The 17,515-nt window shown below is 41.0% G+C and overlaps 1 protein-coding gene across 2 annotated transcripts in view; it reads left to right on the top strand.

The window, feature by feature from the left end:
* Window positions 1–17,515, top strand: part of LOC310823253 (cGMP-dependent protein kinase 1-like) — a gene marked incomplete at its 5' end in the record, with an annotated part of 93,283 nt that extends 75,768 nt beyond the window's left edge. For both annotated transcript variants that reach the window (XM_083696056.1, XM_083696055.1), the window contains 11 exons: window positions 3,319–3,384; window positions 4,082–4,156; window positions 9,478–9,574; window positions 9,882–10,021; window positions 10,202–10,291; window positions 10,546–10,687; window positions 10,912–11,075; window positions 15,090–15,212; window positions 15,312–15,374; window positions 17,137–17,203; window positions 17,403–17,515. In XM_083696056.1, the coding sequence (XP_083552182.1) occupies window positions 3,319–3,384; window positions 4,082–4,156; window positions 9,478–9,574; window positions 9,882–10,021; window positions 10,202–10,291; window positions 10,546–10,687; window positions 10,912–11,075; window positions 15,090–15,212; window positions 15,312–15,374; window positions 17,137–17,203; window positions 17,403–17,501 (1,126 nt within the window). In that variant the 3' untranslated portion in view covers window positions 17,502–17,515. The remainder of the gene's footprint in view (window positions 1–3,318; window positions 3,385–4,081; window positions 4,157–9,477; window positions 9,575–9,881; window positions 10,022–10,201; window positions 10,292–10,545; window positions 10,688–10,911; window positions 11,076–15,089; window positions 15,213–15,311; window positions 15,375–17,136; window positions 17,204–17,402) is intronic.

The following is a 17,515-nucleotide window of genomic DNA, read 5'->3' as shown; positions in this document are numbered from 1 at the left end:
CAGTCACACTTTATTCACTCATGTGTGTAAGCTGGGATTGTGCAAGAAGACTCACCAAAGCTTTTATAGCAGAAAGGAGAGTCTGGGAATCTGGCAGGGTGCCAGCTCATCCGTCTCCACACAGTAGTTTCTGGCCCAACTCATGCACAGTAAGGTCAATCACTCCTGGCTTCTGGTCTGGTTCTGGTTCTGGTGAGGTTATCTCTGGGCAATCCGGGTCATCACGGCACCAAGTTAGATAGTTGTGTAATTTCTTCCGCAACAACATAATAATTTTCAGGTTTGCAATGAGATGAAATAAAGAGATCTGAAGGTTGACGTCTTTTGGAGAGGGTACTTTATTCAATGTTACAATGTTATCAATTATATTTCAGGCTAGCAGGTTATCTCTCTCTCTCTGTAGACTCATCTCCCAGAGAAAATATAAAGACTTGAAATGGAATTTGGCCTTGGAGGCTACAGGTCCTAGACCCCCCTTTCCCTAGCATCTGATGTTATGTCTCTGCGTTTTATACTGGATATGAATGATGTTTCACTAGGTGAAAGGTGAGAGGCCCATAGAATATTGTACAATTCCAACAATGGTCAAGCGTTATGTCCCCCCATTATGTCCCTGAGCCCTGAATTTAAATATGGACACAACTTCTCTCTACTGTAGTCTTTTGATCAGGAGGAGGCCTGCGACCCTTGTTTTATTTGAGAATGTGAGAATTTATGAGAATATATGTTATGATAAATACATACAGGAGTCTAGAGGGAGAGTGTGGTGTATATTTGCTCTCCCTTCAAGGTGAAGCATGGCGTTTTGCGCTTTGCTACCCTCTTTGGCCACAATGAACGAATGAATGATGATTTCAAAATGTAAATATGTTGCATATCCTTGTAAACAAAATGTAAAATAGATACAATATGTTAAGGCCAGTACTTGACCTCCAGATTTACAAAAAAGGTTTCCTATTTTTTATCATTTGATCTCATTTGTTGATCGCTACATATCATGGCCATTTAGATATATCGTGGCCATTTAGCACTTATTGGACCTTTAAGTAAAATTGGTAAACATTCTAGAAAACAGTTGCACTGAGACAGAGCTGCTGTCCCTGATTGGCCAGCACAGTATCTGATGTCACATTCTTTCAGCCAGTCTGAAGTATGAGCTCCCTTTTGAGGTGTAGATCCATCAACAGTTCAAACAATGTGTGCTATGCTGCATTGAGATGTCCTCTAGTCTAGTGTGTGTGTGTGTGTGTGTGTGTGTGTGTGTGTGTGTGTGTGTGTGGAAAACTTAAAGTTGTTTAAGAGTGTAATGCTGATGACAGAGTTGGGAAACAATGTGATTGGTGCTGATATCTCCCTACATCCCCAACCTCTCCCTTTATTTTCATAACCCCCTCCACTGGAAATCAGATCACAAACTAATTACCTGATGAATTCAAACCCTCTACAGGAAATGAACACCACTGGGTCTCAGCTGAAAAGGAAATTTCAGACACATGCAACTGTGCTGTGTATGTTTGTGTGTGTGTGTGCACATTTGCATTGTGTGTGCGTGCATGCGCTTATGTGCGTGTGTGTGCATGTGCATGTGTGTGCGTTCATGTGTATTTACAAGCAAGTGTGGAGGAGTTATGTTATGGAAGATTTGATAGTGAAAGCTGATATTATTTAACAGCTGTGTATGGACGTACATTAATCTCATCAATATGAACACTAGGACACAAGAGCTACAATGTTTCATCTGATTCCTAAGCAGAGAACAGGTGATAGACACCCTTTAGGGATCCCCTAAGTATAAGTAAGCATCAACGAATGATAGGTGTGCATTAACAGCCGATATCGACTTCTGTGCAGTGTCGATGACTGTAGGTCATTATTACATACTCACCATTTCCATCTCACCCACAGAGATGTGTGTTGTTTTGTTTGTTGAATCACCATGGTTCATAAATGCCCAATGGGCATTTAATATTATGTCACAGTTGTGCAACAGACAAAAACTAACCAAACTGATGTGGTACAAAAGTTGTATTGTCAAAATGCAAACACTGGAGCTCTGTAGCTTTTACAATGTTGGATTGACATTGTTTTTAATAGTTGTTGGTTAGTCACATGTTGGTTGGAATTAACAGTTTATTAGACGTATCAACAACCCATGACGAAACAATGTAACGTTGGATGATGACAAATCAAATAAACATTAGGGTAGGGTCAAGGCCTCAGCTCATTATCTTATTATTACAGACGGGAATCAGACTGTGAGTTTATGTGTGTGTCTGTGTGTTAAGAGGCAGGTGTATCTGCCAAAACAGCACTGGAAGTTGACAACAGTGGTAGTATGAGTGGTGTACTGTTTGGCACACAGTCACAATTCACACTTAGCAGTTGTTTACAATGACAAGTACAAGGATGTACCACTCAGGGACTGGATTTAGCACACTTAATACCCCCCCCCCCCCCCCCCCGCTCCACTCCTCTCTTCTCATCTGTCCTATTCTCTCCTCTCCTGTGTGTGTGTGTGTGTGTGTGTGTGTGTGTGTGTGTGTGTGTGTGTGTGTGTGTGTGTTTGAATGGGTTAAGGCATGAGGAGGACAGATAAGATGAGAAAGAATTATCACCTCAGTCCATGAGAAACAGACTGTGATGTGAGGGTGTGTGGTTAACAACAAGAGTGTCAGTTGACTCCACTGTCAAAAGTCTGGATGATGAATCAAGTTCCCACAAATCTTGAAAATAGATTGTTTTTGGACTACTTACAGGACATAGAGTGTGCTCTGTTTTCACACAGAGAGATATAGTGGATTTTTCTTGTTAGGAATAAGTATACAGTATATTGTTACCTTTCTAGTACAGATCAGGCTTGTGTTTGATTGTCTGCTCAGCTGTGAGTGAAGAGTTAGTGTTTATGGTAGTGCATGTGAGACTGGAGGAGAATGGACTCCTGGGACTCACACTCTGACTCCTGCAATTGGGGAGACTGCTCCAAGGAATCCTCAGAAGAAGATGATATTGATGATGTCACCGACCATACACAGTGGCGCTGGCCCTCTTTTATTACCAACTGTGATGTGAACTACAACCTGTCATTTGTGTTCATACCTTCTGCCAGTATAATTGACATGTGTATGAGTGTACTCATCATCAAAAGGTCTTGATTCTCTTGCTGTGATAAGATATTTGAAATGATGGTCAAATGCAACTGTGTTAAATGTGTTTCCAAAGTTGTGGATGTGTGTGTACTGCACAGTATTATATTGATAGTACAGTACTGTTTGTGTGCATTTTAAAAATGTTGGACAAATGTGTGCACTTCCTCTACAGGGAGGACATCAGGACAGCCAACGTTATCGCTGCAGAAACTGTCACCTGCCTGGTCATCGACAGAGAGTGAGTTTGAACAGTATCCTCAATATCCCATTGCCTACAGTTCTTTTAGGCTTGACCATGAGTCATATTTCTTTCTTTTGTTTAAATCATAGAAATATAATTACAATATTTTTCCCCATTACATTCAGCATTATAACAATGTAAAGGTAGACTCAGCGATATGACGTTACCAAGCAAGACGTTTCACATGATAGCTACCTGAAAAAAAAAGGCTGGCGAGTGAAATGTCTTCAATTCAGCTAGTTATCTCTGTGGGTAGTCACCCCACTGTTTCATAGCTACAGTATGTTGTACACTGTATCACTGAGTCTGCCTTTAAATTTGATATTTTATGTAATTTTAACATCTTCATGTAAATGCTTCTTAGCCAGTCCTGTTGATGATGCTTCCATGATATGTTAAGAGTAGAGGGATAAATATTTAATACCTTACCTTTAACGCCATATCACCCATTACCTCTATGTATAAGCATGTCCTCTAGTTTATCTCAATGTGGAAAACTTTGGCCTCCATTTTAGAAAGATAAGCTACTTGTTCGTCTTGATGAAGTAGTTGTATAAATCCCACAGAAGAGTTCTTAAATGTTGTTTAGCGTAACAAAGTGGAAGAGAAAGTCACCAGTGAAATTAATTCAATAATTTGTCCCAAAAACAAATCTCATTAAAGTTGTTCTTCCTTCCCCTTTCTGTACTTGTAGCTCATTCAAGCACCTGATTGGAGGGTTAGAAGATGTGTCCAAGATAGGACAAGAAGATGCAGAGGCGAAGGCCAAGTAAGTCCTAGCTAGAGACTACACATATATTGTACTCTACTCTATTGTACTCCTTTAGCTGTGTGGCAACAAATCTGAACAAGAATAGTGTCTCGCTCTGTACTGTTTTTGTTTCTATCAGAATTTGCCCCGCAAATTATGCAGATCCGGAAATAAAGATTGTGATTTCTACCCCAATTCCCAGGGGAATGGACATGTTTTTACTGTAACCATGGAAACAGGAGCGTGGCACCAGACACTGGGCACCTATGCACAAGGGCACCTTGGTGTCAGTGTTGTGTTGGCACAAAAGGATGCCAGCTGGAGGGAGAGAGAGAGGGTGGGGGAAGATTTCCAGTGTTCGTCTAGAGAGAATTGGAGAGAAAAGGTGGAGAGAAGGGAAGACAGGCTAGACATTGTTGATGGTTCAGATTTCTCTGTCTCTGGGGACTAAGAACCCTGGCATGCAGTCAGTCAGGACACACATACAGTGGTGACAATCCTAGACATGGAGAGACAGGGAGGAAGGGAGAGAAGGAGAGAGAACGATTAGAATGTGACATGTCTCTGACACGTGTGACTGAGTACCACTGTCATCATGGCTACCATTATTGTCATAGCTACTGTACATCAGCAGAGACCCAGAAAGAGAAAGGTACTTAGGTCAGAGAGGGCTGTGTAGTCTGTAATCCCAGTGCTGTTGTGCTTTGCTGGGTCTCGAGTAGAGTAGTGTAATGACTGGAGTACTTAGGCAGAGGACTCAAATGCGAATGGTATCAAAAATGGTATCAAAAATGTGTCTGAAACGAGAGACAAGGTGAATAACACAAAAATAAACAGGAAACAATAAATGAAATAACATGAAACAAAGACAAACATCAACTAAGGAACAGGGCGGGATGTTACATTTAGAGCCAGACTGGTCAGTAAGGGAGAACACTTGAAAAGAGGGGAGAGAGAGATTATTAATATTATCTTCGGGCTAATACTGATATTATTCATATCTGAGGAAAAAGGCTTCCCAATTTGGTAACATTACACTTCCCCCATTTTTTTGTTTGCGATTTTTTGGGTTGCGACTTAAAATCACCAGACGCCAAAGTATAAGAATGGACAAGGCTGAGGCCCTCAAATAGTTAACTATCAAAACACATAGGTACACTGGAATTTGATGCAAACAAATGTTATGACCTTATTTAAGTTTAGAGTGACAGTAACAGTCTTGTATTCACCTTCTCTTCTACTCTCCTGTGTGGTAAATAAGTCCCTGGTGCTCTGGTGCGTGTGTGTCACATCAAACGGCTGATCCTTTGTCGCCCTGATTAAGATGGCTTCTTCAGCATCACGTTGTTGTCTCCCTGGTGTTATTGTCTTCCCTGCCAGAGCCCACTTGTTTCTTCCTTTGAGCCTGTCCCCAGGTGGAAAGTCCTACTCAGACCGCCAGCGAGACAAGAACAGTCTGTAATTGGTCACAGTGGGCTGAGCACCATGCTGCAAGCGTTGTCTTAAGTATAATTCCCACGCTTTTCATTTCTTGTTTATTATTCATGCGCTTGTTATTTGTATTGCGATTTCTCTCTGGAGTGAGGGTATTATGTATTTTACCTTTAATATAGATTTGAAACACACAACCATAGCCCACTTCATTCTGTCTAACATGTACAGTACATGAATGTGTCAGTCAATTAGTTGTTCTTATTTATAACAACATACAGCCCTTACATACAATACAGTACAATAAGGTCCTGGAACAGGGTTGCACAACAGTAAGATACAGGACACAAATACAAAAATTCCAACTGAAAATTAACAAATAGTATAGATTGTCTCTTCCCACAACAGCAGTGTCTAGCCTAGTTAGCAAGTTTTAAGAGTCTGACAAGAGAGACTAGTGTGTAGCAAACATGAGCCATGGGTCTGGTCCTGGTTCCAGTCTGTGGAGGTTGGTGGAGGTAGAAATCATAGGACGAGCTCTTCCTAATGCATGCGATGAAATGAGGAATGGTATCAAAAATCATATCATACCATTCCTAATTCCATTCCATGCATTACGATGAGCCTGTCCTCCGATAAACCATTCCTTATTCCATTCCATGCATTACAACAAGCCTGTCCTCTGAGTTCTACCTCCACCAGCCTCCCCTAGTGAGGGAGTCACTGGCTGCTGTGACGTGTCAGATAGCCCTCACATCAGGGCAGTACTCTCCCCTCCCCCTCCAGGAATCAGAGAGGGGGTGCTAAGAGGGGGAGACACAACTCAGAGACACACTGACAGACTCCACCCAATGGGAATTACATCAGTCTTCATAACCTCATCTGTATACCGATACACAACTGTCTATAGCAAGTGGAGTGTCCAACATAAGGCAGTTGCAGGTATTTGGATATCAGCCTTTTGTGACCTCTTGGTATTACAGTATTATGTACTTTATTATTGAATATTAATCTGTCCAATTTGTATAAATAAATCGATATAGAGCTAATGTACATTCAGCATCATTATTCTGCCTGTGTGCTGCGCATCATAATGACATACTATGGCCCCAGATGACATCCTCTCTCATTTTACTTTTTAGAAAAGGATAGGGTTATTCAAGACCCATTTGTGCCTTTAAGTTCGATAGAATATGAATAAAGGCTACCTTTTGCTTTCTCTCACTGTGGTTGTAGAGAAAGACAAGGGTGTTTCAGTGTAGAGAGTTTGTAGAGACTTTTTTTTTTAAGAGACTTTTATGTCCATCCATCCACTCAAAACCATATGCTTTGACATATAAAGGTAGTTTTATTGTACTGTCTCATCATGTCTCTCACCTTTCTGAAATAACTTTGCAAAAACAGGGATATGTACATTCACATTTTGGATTGTCTTCTTCTACCCTTAATAAAAAAATTGTACAATCTCGCCATCTACTGGCCAATACATCAACCACTCTTTTTGAGAGAAGACAACAGAGAATGTAAGTGGGCTCGTATGTAATCAGGGAGCACTCTGGTATTTGGAGTTTGATCTGGGCTGGGTTCCAGGGGATGGGTAGAGAGATGAAAGGAGCCACTGTGAAGCCCTCTAGTGGGTCACTGGAGGATCTCACTGCCCCAGTAAACAACATGTCCCCTTTCTGGGAACCAGGGCAGTCAGACAGCTGCTGCCAAGGTAGAGAGACCACCACCCAGAGACCTTATTTACTCATGCTCTAATTTGAGAGGTAGTGTCCTCTGCAATGAACTGGAACTGTTGCCCTCAATTGTCACTTGCCAGTTTCTGGCCTTGCCCTGTCTTTGAACTGGAGAGAATAGCTATTTTGGAAGTGTTTATGAACATACAGTGCCTATGCCAAGGGTTTCCCCCTCTCCTCTCTTACATTGGGAAGTATTACTGCTGTCAGTCCTTTATAACAGAACGGGGTCAAACACACAAAACATTATTTGCTTGATTGTACATGATTTAGCATGGACTTGGCACTTTTAGGACTATTCCATTGGTTCCATTATAGCAGGTCAACTAAATCAAATGCAACTCAAGTTTTAGGCACATGATGTATCTGACACAGGTCTGATACATGTTCACTGTTTTGGCCCATTTGTCTGTGAATGGCATTTGTATACATGTGAGGCTGCAAGTGTTGATGGTGATTTGGCCTGCGTGACCCTGAAACCTGAAATCCTCAGAGCTCATGGTCTAATCTGCTTTAATTCCTCTGATCGAGCACTATACACCCCAGAGTACAGTAGAGTAAAGCTAGTGTGACTGTCTCCTGACTGGAATGAGGAATGGGGACAATCAACCACTCATGTGCACAAATTTGTACTCATAAAGTAGCGATAGCAGAAATATTGAATTCAAGCACTTCCCCAGTCCCAATATCTCCCCCTCCCATGCAGTCCCATGCTCCTCTCTTCCCATTGTTGCTGAAGCTACTCAGAAAATATAGTTAACCAAATTATCAATTACTTTACAATTGAAGTTAAACTATAAGAGAAACATGGAAAAAACAAGAAACATGACTGCAAGAACAGATCACTCTGGAGTCGAATGTCAACAGGATGTGTAATTTAGGCAAATTGTTGAAACACTTTGTAGAACATGATTGTAGGCCAATAACAAATGTTGTCCTTACCTGACACTGAAATGCTGCTCACATGTAGCAGACAGGGAAATAGTATGTCTGACATACCTGTGTTGAATTTAAAGAATAAGTATTTGTAGAACTAGACTTGTGAAACAGACGCCAAGTTGTTGCAAACAGTAGCCCCGCAATTTGACTTGCTCTGACCGAGCCTCGACCTTGCAACCTCTGACACGTGACCGTCTGAATGAATAATGGATAACCTGGATAATGACTTTAAAACAGTTTTGACTGATCTCTCCCAACACTGAAGTGTTGCTCACATTAAGCAGGCAGGGACACTGTAAAGAAGTCTTTGTAGAACTTAACCCTCTTGCTGCTATAGGCCAATAACCTCGCTAACAATAGCTCCTTATGCAATTTATACCAACAATACATTCAATTACTGAAAAGTGTTTATGCATATTTCTACTCCATTTAGGAATTATAGATAATCTACGTCAGACTACCAATTCTCATCCAAATCTTGCAAACTCCCTTATTCCATTAGCTTACATTTGCCAGTTGAGTCTAAATGACGCTGAAATTTAGTTAGCTGAGATAGCGAGCTTGCTAGGCTAGCCAGTCAAACATATGGCAACCGGATAGCTACGAGACGTCTACTGTACTGGGTAGCTAGCTAGGTAGCTAACAAACTCACCTTGAGATGTGTTCTTAAGTTTGTGTTTGACGTCTTTGCTGTGGAATGTGTATTAACTTTGGGTTTGCACAGCTCACATGTGGACACATAAGTATTTTCGGTGGAACTGGTTAGTTTAATACATTTCCTTAAGTACGGGCCGTGGTGTTTTTAGTCCTGCTCCATACAGTACTGCGTCTCCTACAAAACAGTTTGTATGTTACAGAAGAAGGCGTGCAACTGAGTGAAATATTCGAGAGAAGAGAGAGGGTGAGGTGCACCAAGCGGAAAGTGGGGGGTGGTAAGGGGATTTTGAAGTCAAAGGGCTGGAATAATAATGCATTTTTTTGGTGAGTAGTGAAGTAGTTTGATACACTGCTACATGGCAAAAGTAGTAGTTAACTACTGAAAACACTACTACAATCTGAATTTAGTTGAACTACCACCAAGCTACAGCAAAATGTAGTTAAACTAATAGTTGAGCTACATGTAGTGGAACTACTCCCCAACACTGTCTCTTCCTCTTCTCTCTTCCTTCTTAGCCTTTTCCCTTCATAGTTTTAATCTCTCCTTGCTGTCTGTCTTTCCCTGTAACGCAGGTATGAGGCAGAGAATGCTTTCTTCTTCATTCTCAACCTGGCTGACTTCAACATCATTGATACACTGGGGGTCGGAGGCTTTGGCCGTGTAGAGCTGGTAGGGGGCTCCGCATGTAAATTACCTTGATATGGATGTTTTATTTTACAACGATTTGGCAGAGATTTTAACTATTTCTACTTTCAATTAAGTTCACAGAGGTTCATGAAATGGAAATATGTGGATCCTTTATCAAATTGAGACAACATGATAATATATCAATCATTACGTACTGTATGGTGTCTTTCTGGGGTATTTCAATAAAGTGTACCGGAAGAGTCTGAGATTCAGCCCATTATAGCTAGGTTTCAGCCCACCACATAACCAGAGATCATACTGCTGTCTCTCCTCTGTCCTGTGATGGCAGGTCCAGCTGAAGAGTGATGAGGCCAAGACATTTGCAATGAAGATCCTGAAGAAACGTCACATTGTGGACACAAGGCAACAGGAACACATACGCTCAGAGAAACTCATCATGCAGGAGGCACATTCAGATTTCATTGTCAGGTACACAAGCACACGCACACACACAAACACACACATACACACACACACACACACACACACACACACACACACACACACACACACACACACAATGCGATGCAAACACCACATGTCAGAGACTCTTTTCACAGTATATGACATCCAGCTGTCTTGATGAGATGCCATGCTGTTTGTATTCAGACTCTACAGAACATTCAAGGACAGCAAGTACCTCTACATGCTGATGGAAGCTTGTCTGGGAGGAGAGCTGTGGACCATTCTCAGAGACAGGTTTGTCTAATACTAATATTTTACCAAGTTTAACATATTTGAACTCCCTTGTTTTGGTGTTCATTGTGCCTCACACACATTATCAATCAGACAATCAATTACTCAATCAAACTTGATTACTATTATATAGCACATTTCATAAAGAAATGCAGTTCAATGTGATTTGCAGTAAAACCAACAATAAAAGAAGACGAGAAATAGAATGTCACAACATCAATAGAATGTTATACTACATATATGTTCTGCGCCTGCAGGGGTTCGTTTGAGGACTCGACCACAAGGTTCTACACAGCGTGTGTGGTTGAGGCATTCGCCTACCTGCATTCTAAAGGCATCATCTACAGAGACCTCAAACCAGAGAACCTCATCCTGGACCACCGGGGCTATGCCAAGCTGGTATGAGACAACCTAACCTTTAACCCTGACCTTGAACCTAACCCTGACCTTCCCATAACTTGGCTGAATGCCCAAGAGTACAGTACTGTGATCAGAAAATACAAGTTGTTTCCATGTAATAACACGGCAAATACCAAATGAATAGCCATAGTATAGGATTGTAGAATAAAGTGTTGCCTCTCCAGTTCTCCCCTGAGGGTTTGTATCTCCATGTCCCTCCTCAGGTGGATTTTGGCTTTGCCAAGAAGATAGGTTTTGGTAAGAAGACGTGGACTTTCTGTGGAACACCAGAGTATGTAGCGCCGGAGATCATCCTCAATAAAGGACATGACATTTCAGCTGACTACTGGTCTCTAGGCATCCTCATGTTTGAGCTCCTCACCGGCAGGTACAATTAACCTACTGTACTGACGGTTCCGTTTGAAATCCTTGAAAGTTTGTGAATTTGAGAAAAAAAAATCAAGGCCTTGAAAGTTTTTGAAAATAGACATAAATAGACATGGGTCATTGAAAGTGTTTGAATTTATATATTTTGTGCAAGAATAGAAAAAAAAATAGAATAAAATAGATTTTTTGTTTTTTTACTTAACATTTGTTTTTACTTAACGTTTTTCTTAAAGTAAATAGACTACGTTCTGCTCTCTGCATGTGTGTCTCCCGCCATCTGTACATCCTTGTTTCACGCGCCACCTGCCTCGAGAACGTGCGATCGTTGCGTGTGTGCATGAGTGATTGAAGTCGAATGATGCAGGTTAAACAGCGGCATGCAAGCGAGAAAGCTAACGTTCAGCTATGCCTGGAAAATGTAAATTCCAGAACTCATGGCTCACCAAAGACATTTCAAAGACTGGCTTGTTAAAGATCCACGGGACATCCATATGGCCCGATGCAGACCCTGCAGCAAATCAATAAAAGTTCACGCCATGGGCGAAGCAGCTGTGATGAGCCATGCTGCTGGACCATCACACAGGGCAGCACTCCGCAAGTCAAAAGCAGGTAGGACCTACCCCTGGTAACATGTAGAAAGGAATACAACAACCATACTTAGTTAGTTACTAACGTTAATTAGTTAGCTAGATTATTTCGTCTCTTCGTGGTTGTGTAAATTAACTTAGACCTTACAGAATTATTCGGTCAAATTAACGTTTGCTATGTTGCTGTTAGCCACCTTATTGCTTAATTATGACACTTATTTTCTTACAGCTCCCACTACATCACCACCTAGACAATCTTCTACAACTACATTCACCACCTCCTCAAGACAGTCCGTCATAACTGCCATTGCCAAAGAGGACACATTGCGGGCTGAGACATTGTGGTGTCTGAATATGATGGAGTCTCACTACTCTTTCCACTCTAGTGAATGCACGGGTGAGTGGTATAGTTTATAAATTGTTACCTGTAAAAATTTAATTCTTTTTAGGAACATGTTATGTTTGTTTTCATATTTCATATTCTTTCTCTGTGACACGCACATGAACACACAACAAACGTTCACACACAGGCTAGAAACAGAAATTAGTGTTTGATTTCAATCTTTTTTTTTTTTACTCTTAGGTGTGCTGTTCTCAGCGATGTTCCCAGACAGTGCAATAGCCAAGACCTTCGCATGCGGGGCAACAAAGTCCAGCTATGTGTGCACACATGGCTTGGCTCCTCATTTCAAGCATTTGTTGTCTAAAAAACTGTCTGTTGGGGAGGAGGACTATGTACTTCTCTTTGATGAGAGCCTTAGCAGAAAAACACAGTCAAAGCATTGTGACTTTCACGTCCGTTTATAGGATGGGGACAAAGTTGTGACGAGATTTTATGATTCTAAATTTTTGGGACATGCGACTGCGTTGGACCTTAAAGCGGTCTATGAGAAGAGCACCGAAGATCTACCAAAGAAAAATATGGTTCAGATCTCCATGGATAGACCAAATGTAAATTGGGCATTTTACTCAAAGTCCCTCCTAGATTTTGATGTACACCTTATAAACATTGGCAGTTGCGGTCTTTATATTGTACATGGAGCATTTCAGAACGGAGTGAAAGAAACAGAGTGGAAAGTCGACAGTGTACTGCATGCTATGTGCCAACTTCTAAAGGATACTCCAGCCCGCAGGGAGGACTACTTTAACATCATTGGATCATCAGATCCCCCAATGCCACTTAAGTTTTGCAAGACATGGTGGGTTGAAAATGTGCCCGTGCTGGAAAGAGCTTTAGAGGTTTTACCCCATATGGCAACATATGTGAAGGCTGTAGAGGAGAAGAGATGTCCAAATCCAGGCACAAAGTCCTTTGAGGTAAGTCAGGAGGCCATTAAGGACCCTCTCATGACAGCACAACTGACTTTCACCTCGTCAGTGAGCAAAAATGTGACACCATTCCTCACACACTACCAGACCGATAAGCCCATGGTGCCATTTCTCTCTACAGACTTGTTCAAGCTGCTTAAGATCTTGATGAACAGATTTATTAAGCCAGACCTCATGAAAGAAGCGAAGACCCCTCAAAAACTTGATGTCGAGGTGAGCTAGTCATCCAATCACATCGACTCCTCACGGGTCGACTTGGGCTTTGTTACACGAAGAATTGTGAGAGACAATTGGAAGAGAGAAAATTGGACAGGAAACATTGATGGACTTCAAAATTGCTTGCAAGAAGTGTATGCTCACAACTGTTAACAAACTCATTGAGAAATCTCCCTTGAAGTACTTTCGTGTCTCGCATAGTCATTGGGTGAAGGAAGAAGATTGTGATGACTTCATTCGACAATGCCCACATTTTATTGTTGACATTGTCCAGGCCCATCACTCAGAGTTTGTAAACTTTGATCCTGTCCAAGACAGCGTGGACACATTTTTACATGAGTATGTGTCAAAGCACAAAGAGCTCAGAAATCTATGGAGCCTTTGCCGCCAACACCTCTTATTGTCACACGGGCATGCCTCAGTAGAGTGCGGATTCTCCATCCATCGGCAGATTGAAGTGGAGAACTTGAAGGAAAATTCATACGTAGCATAGAGATGTATAGTTGACCACATAAGAGCTGTGGGTGGCATGCATAATGTGTGCATTGACAGACCGCTGCTGATGTCTGTGGAATCTGCAAAGCAGAGGTATGTGACACATCAAGAAGAACAGAGACAGAGAAGGAATGGATTAGCAAAAAAACTGAAAAGGAAAAGACCTTATAGATGAAATAGATGAACTTAAAGGGAAGAAAAGAAGACTGACAGATGACATAAAGGCTCTCGAGACCTCAGCAGACAAATTTAAACTCAAAGTGGAGAGCACAGGCAACCTCACTCTTATTGCCACGTCCAATAGCCTGAGAAAGGGTGCTAGAGATAAAAGCACAAAGAGCTGAAATAGGAACACTACTCAATGAAAAAGTGAATGAATGAGCAAATGAAGGGGCATAGCAGCAAAAAGCAAGGGTTGGGCACATTTTTAACAGTTTGAGAAAGGGCAAATCACTACTCAATGAGTAAGTGATTTAAAAAAACAACAACAAAAAAACAAAAAACAAATGAATCAAAAAGGCCAACGACCCCAGAACACAATGGTTGGGGAAATGTTTTATTTATTTTGATCCAATTCATTTTCATCTAATATTTTATCGTTGCAAAACATTTTATTCATGGTCATGTGTTTTTGTTTATTTATCTATTCATTTGGTCATGGTCATGTTCATGAAAAAAAGGTCATGTTTTTGCTCTGCGACATGTTTTGTGTTGTTAAGCTGGTGCTAATGAAATAAACAAGGAGTCACTTAGCTCTTCAACTCATAAATAAGTCTCTGTCTCTATCGCTCAACTTACACAATATATTGTTTTGCTGTGCTGTGTTAGAGAAGGCAAGAGACCACGTAGTCTGCCATCACTGTAACACAGCACAATTGATAAATGTTCACACATTCAAGCCTCACTCTTTTTAATTGTTGTCTGTGAGCTTCTGTAAAGCCTGCTAGTCCTCGTCATAAAAATCTCAGTGTTGTAACAGTAATTAACCTTGATCCATGTCTCAAACTATGCCGTGTTGGGTCCTTTAATTTGAGAGAATTGATCGTTGAAAAGTCCTTGAATTTGATGTTTAAGAAGGTGTGGGAACCCTGTGTACCCTACACACTAACCTCAACATGACTGAAGTCAAAGTCTATGATATATAAGAATATAATATAATATTTTAAAAAAAGAATGCTGTATTGTAAATAACTTGAGTGGAATTATTATTATTTATTTTTTTATGTTGGATATACTACTTTGGATTCTAGCAAAAAATGCAGTTATTGCTCCTTGCAATAGATGTTTGCATATTCAGATTATCAGTGTATCACCGAATGTAGCTACAGTAGAGAATGTTAGTCAAGAGACATTTGAGTAGCTAATATCTCTACCACTTTTTCTTCCAGCCCTCCATTCTCGGGTCCTGATCCCATGAAGACCTATAACATCATCCTGAGAGGAATTGACATGATCGAATTTCCAAAGAAGATTACCAAGAATGCTGCTAATCTAATAAAAAAATTATGCAGGTGAGTCCTGAGCTACACGACTCACCCTGAACAATGACGTGGTTTAATGTTAGAGTTAATTGATTTTGGAGCTGATAATTATGTGTTTGTCCGTTTTAGGGACAATCCTTCTGAAAGACTGGGAAACTTGAAAAATGGTGTCAAAGACATCCAAAAGCACAAGTAAGTATACAACATTGTAGGTACACAGAGCACTTACACAAGTGATACAGTACCTAGTATACAGTGCCTATAGAAAGTCATCATACCCTGTGAAATCTTTACCTTTTGTCACATTACACCCTGGAAATTAAAATAAATCAAATCTAACTTGTTTGAGCTGTATGTACACATTATAACCCTCATCATCAAAGTGAAAATAAAAAAATAAAAAATTCTGCAATCTAATTATTACAAATTAATTAGTGAAATACCTGGTTTGGTTAAGTGATCAGCCCCTTAGAGTATACTATTATAAACTTGCTCAGGTGCAACCGATCAAGTTCCAGATCAAACACCAGGCTAATTGCCCCCCACCTGACATCAATTGTAGTGGTTTTGATTACTTCAGAATAAAACCAGCTGTTTCTTAAGGATTCCACTACTAGAAGTTCATGGTTCTGCAAAGAATTCACCATGGTTGGAAAAGTACTTTCAAAAGGCCTCCGGGATAAAGTTGTAGGAAGGCACAAATTAGGTGAAGGCTACAAAAAGATTTTTAAGGCTTTAGCTATCCCTCTGAGTACCGTTCAGAGCATCATTAAGAAGTGGAAGGCGCATGGCACCACCAACACCTTGCCTAGATCAGGCCGTCCGTCCAAACTGGATGACCGAGCCAGGAGGACATTGATCAGAGAAGCTACCAAGAGGCCAAAGGCAACTTTGAAGGACTTACAAGTCTTTATGGCTGGGACTGGTCTGTCTGTGCATGTGCAATCTCACAAGCTTTACACAAAGCTGGCCTGTATGGCAGGGTAGCAAGAAAGAAGCCTTTTCTGAAAAAGTGCCACAGTCAGTCTCGTTTGTGCTATGCAAAAACACACCTGGAAGAATCTGTTGCCATGTGGAAAAAGGTTTTATGGTCAGGCGAGACTAAGATTGAACTTTTTGGACTGAACTCCAAGCGCTATGTTTGGCGAAAACCAAACACAGCACACCACCCAAAACACACCATACCTACTGTGAAGCATGGTGGTGGCAACATTATGTTGTGGGGATGTTTCTCTTCAGCGAGGACTGGGCAATTGGTCAGGATTGAAGGGAAAATGGATGCTGCCAAGTACACCCAAATACTTGAGGACAACCTGCGTCCGTCTGCTAGACAGCTGAAGATGGGCAGGTTATTCACCTTCCAACACGACAACAACCCTAAACATACCGCCAAAAGAACAACGCAGTGGCTTAAGGATAGAAAGGTGAATGTCCTTGAGTGGCCAAGTCAGAGCCCTGACTTAAATCCGATAGAAAATCTGTGGATGGACTTGAAGAGAGCAGTCCATCGCTGCTCACCACGGAATTTGACTTAACTCGAACAATTCTGCAAGGAAGAATGGGCAAATATTCTCCAATCTAGGTGTGCAAAGTTAGTAGAGATACATCCAAACAGATTGATGGCTGTAATTGCAGCAAAAGGTGGCTCTACAAAATATTAAATCAGGGGACTGATGAGTTTTCCAAACCTGTTATTCTTGTTTTTCATTTTTTATACATTTTCAGAACTGTCACCTTTTTTTTCATTAGTTTGATGTTGTATGGCTAAATTTGTACATAAAGCTGGAAAAAGTTTTTTTTTAATGGGTTTTGATTTCAGGCTGTACGACAAATATAGTAACTATTTCAAAGGGGTATGATGACTTTCTATAGGCACTGTATTTGCAGTTGTATTTCTACATAGTTTTCTGACACATTGATTTTTCAAAAAATATTTATTGTTCTCCTTATGCAGATGGTTCGAGGGCTTTAACTGGGAGGGTTTACGGAAGGGAACGCTGACTCCTCCTATCATCCCTAATGTAAGTACCGAGAGTACAGTAGAGTACATTGCACTACAGATAGCACAGTACCTAATATGCACTCATACAGCTGAATATCTCTAGATTCTCACAACCTGTTTACCAGAAGTAGTCCTACTAAATTTCAGAACAGAAGAAAATAATTTGTGTAATTTGATTGGTTTGATTATTTTTTTGTCTGTCTGGCCTTTTCAAATAGGTGGCATCAGCAACTGACACAAGTAACTTTGACAGCTTCCCAGAGGACAACGAGGACCCACCCCCGGACGACAACTCTGGCTGGGACACAGATTTCTAACCCCCCACCATACC

Source organism: Argentina silus (genome assembly GCF_951799395.1).
Source record: "Argentina silus genome assembly, chromosome: X".
In the NCBI taxonomy this organism is placed as follows: domain Eukaryota; kingdom Metazoa; phylum Chordata; class Actinopteri; order Argentiniformes; family Argentinidae; genus Argentina; species Argentina silus.
This window is presented reverse-complemented; position numbering and strand designations above follow the sequence as displayed.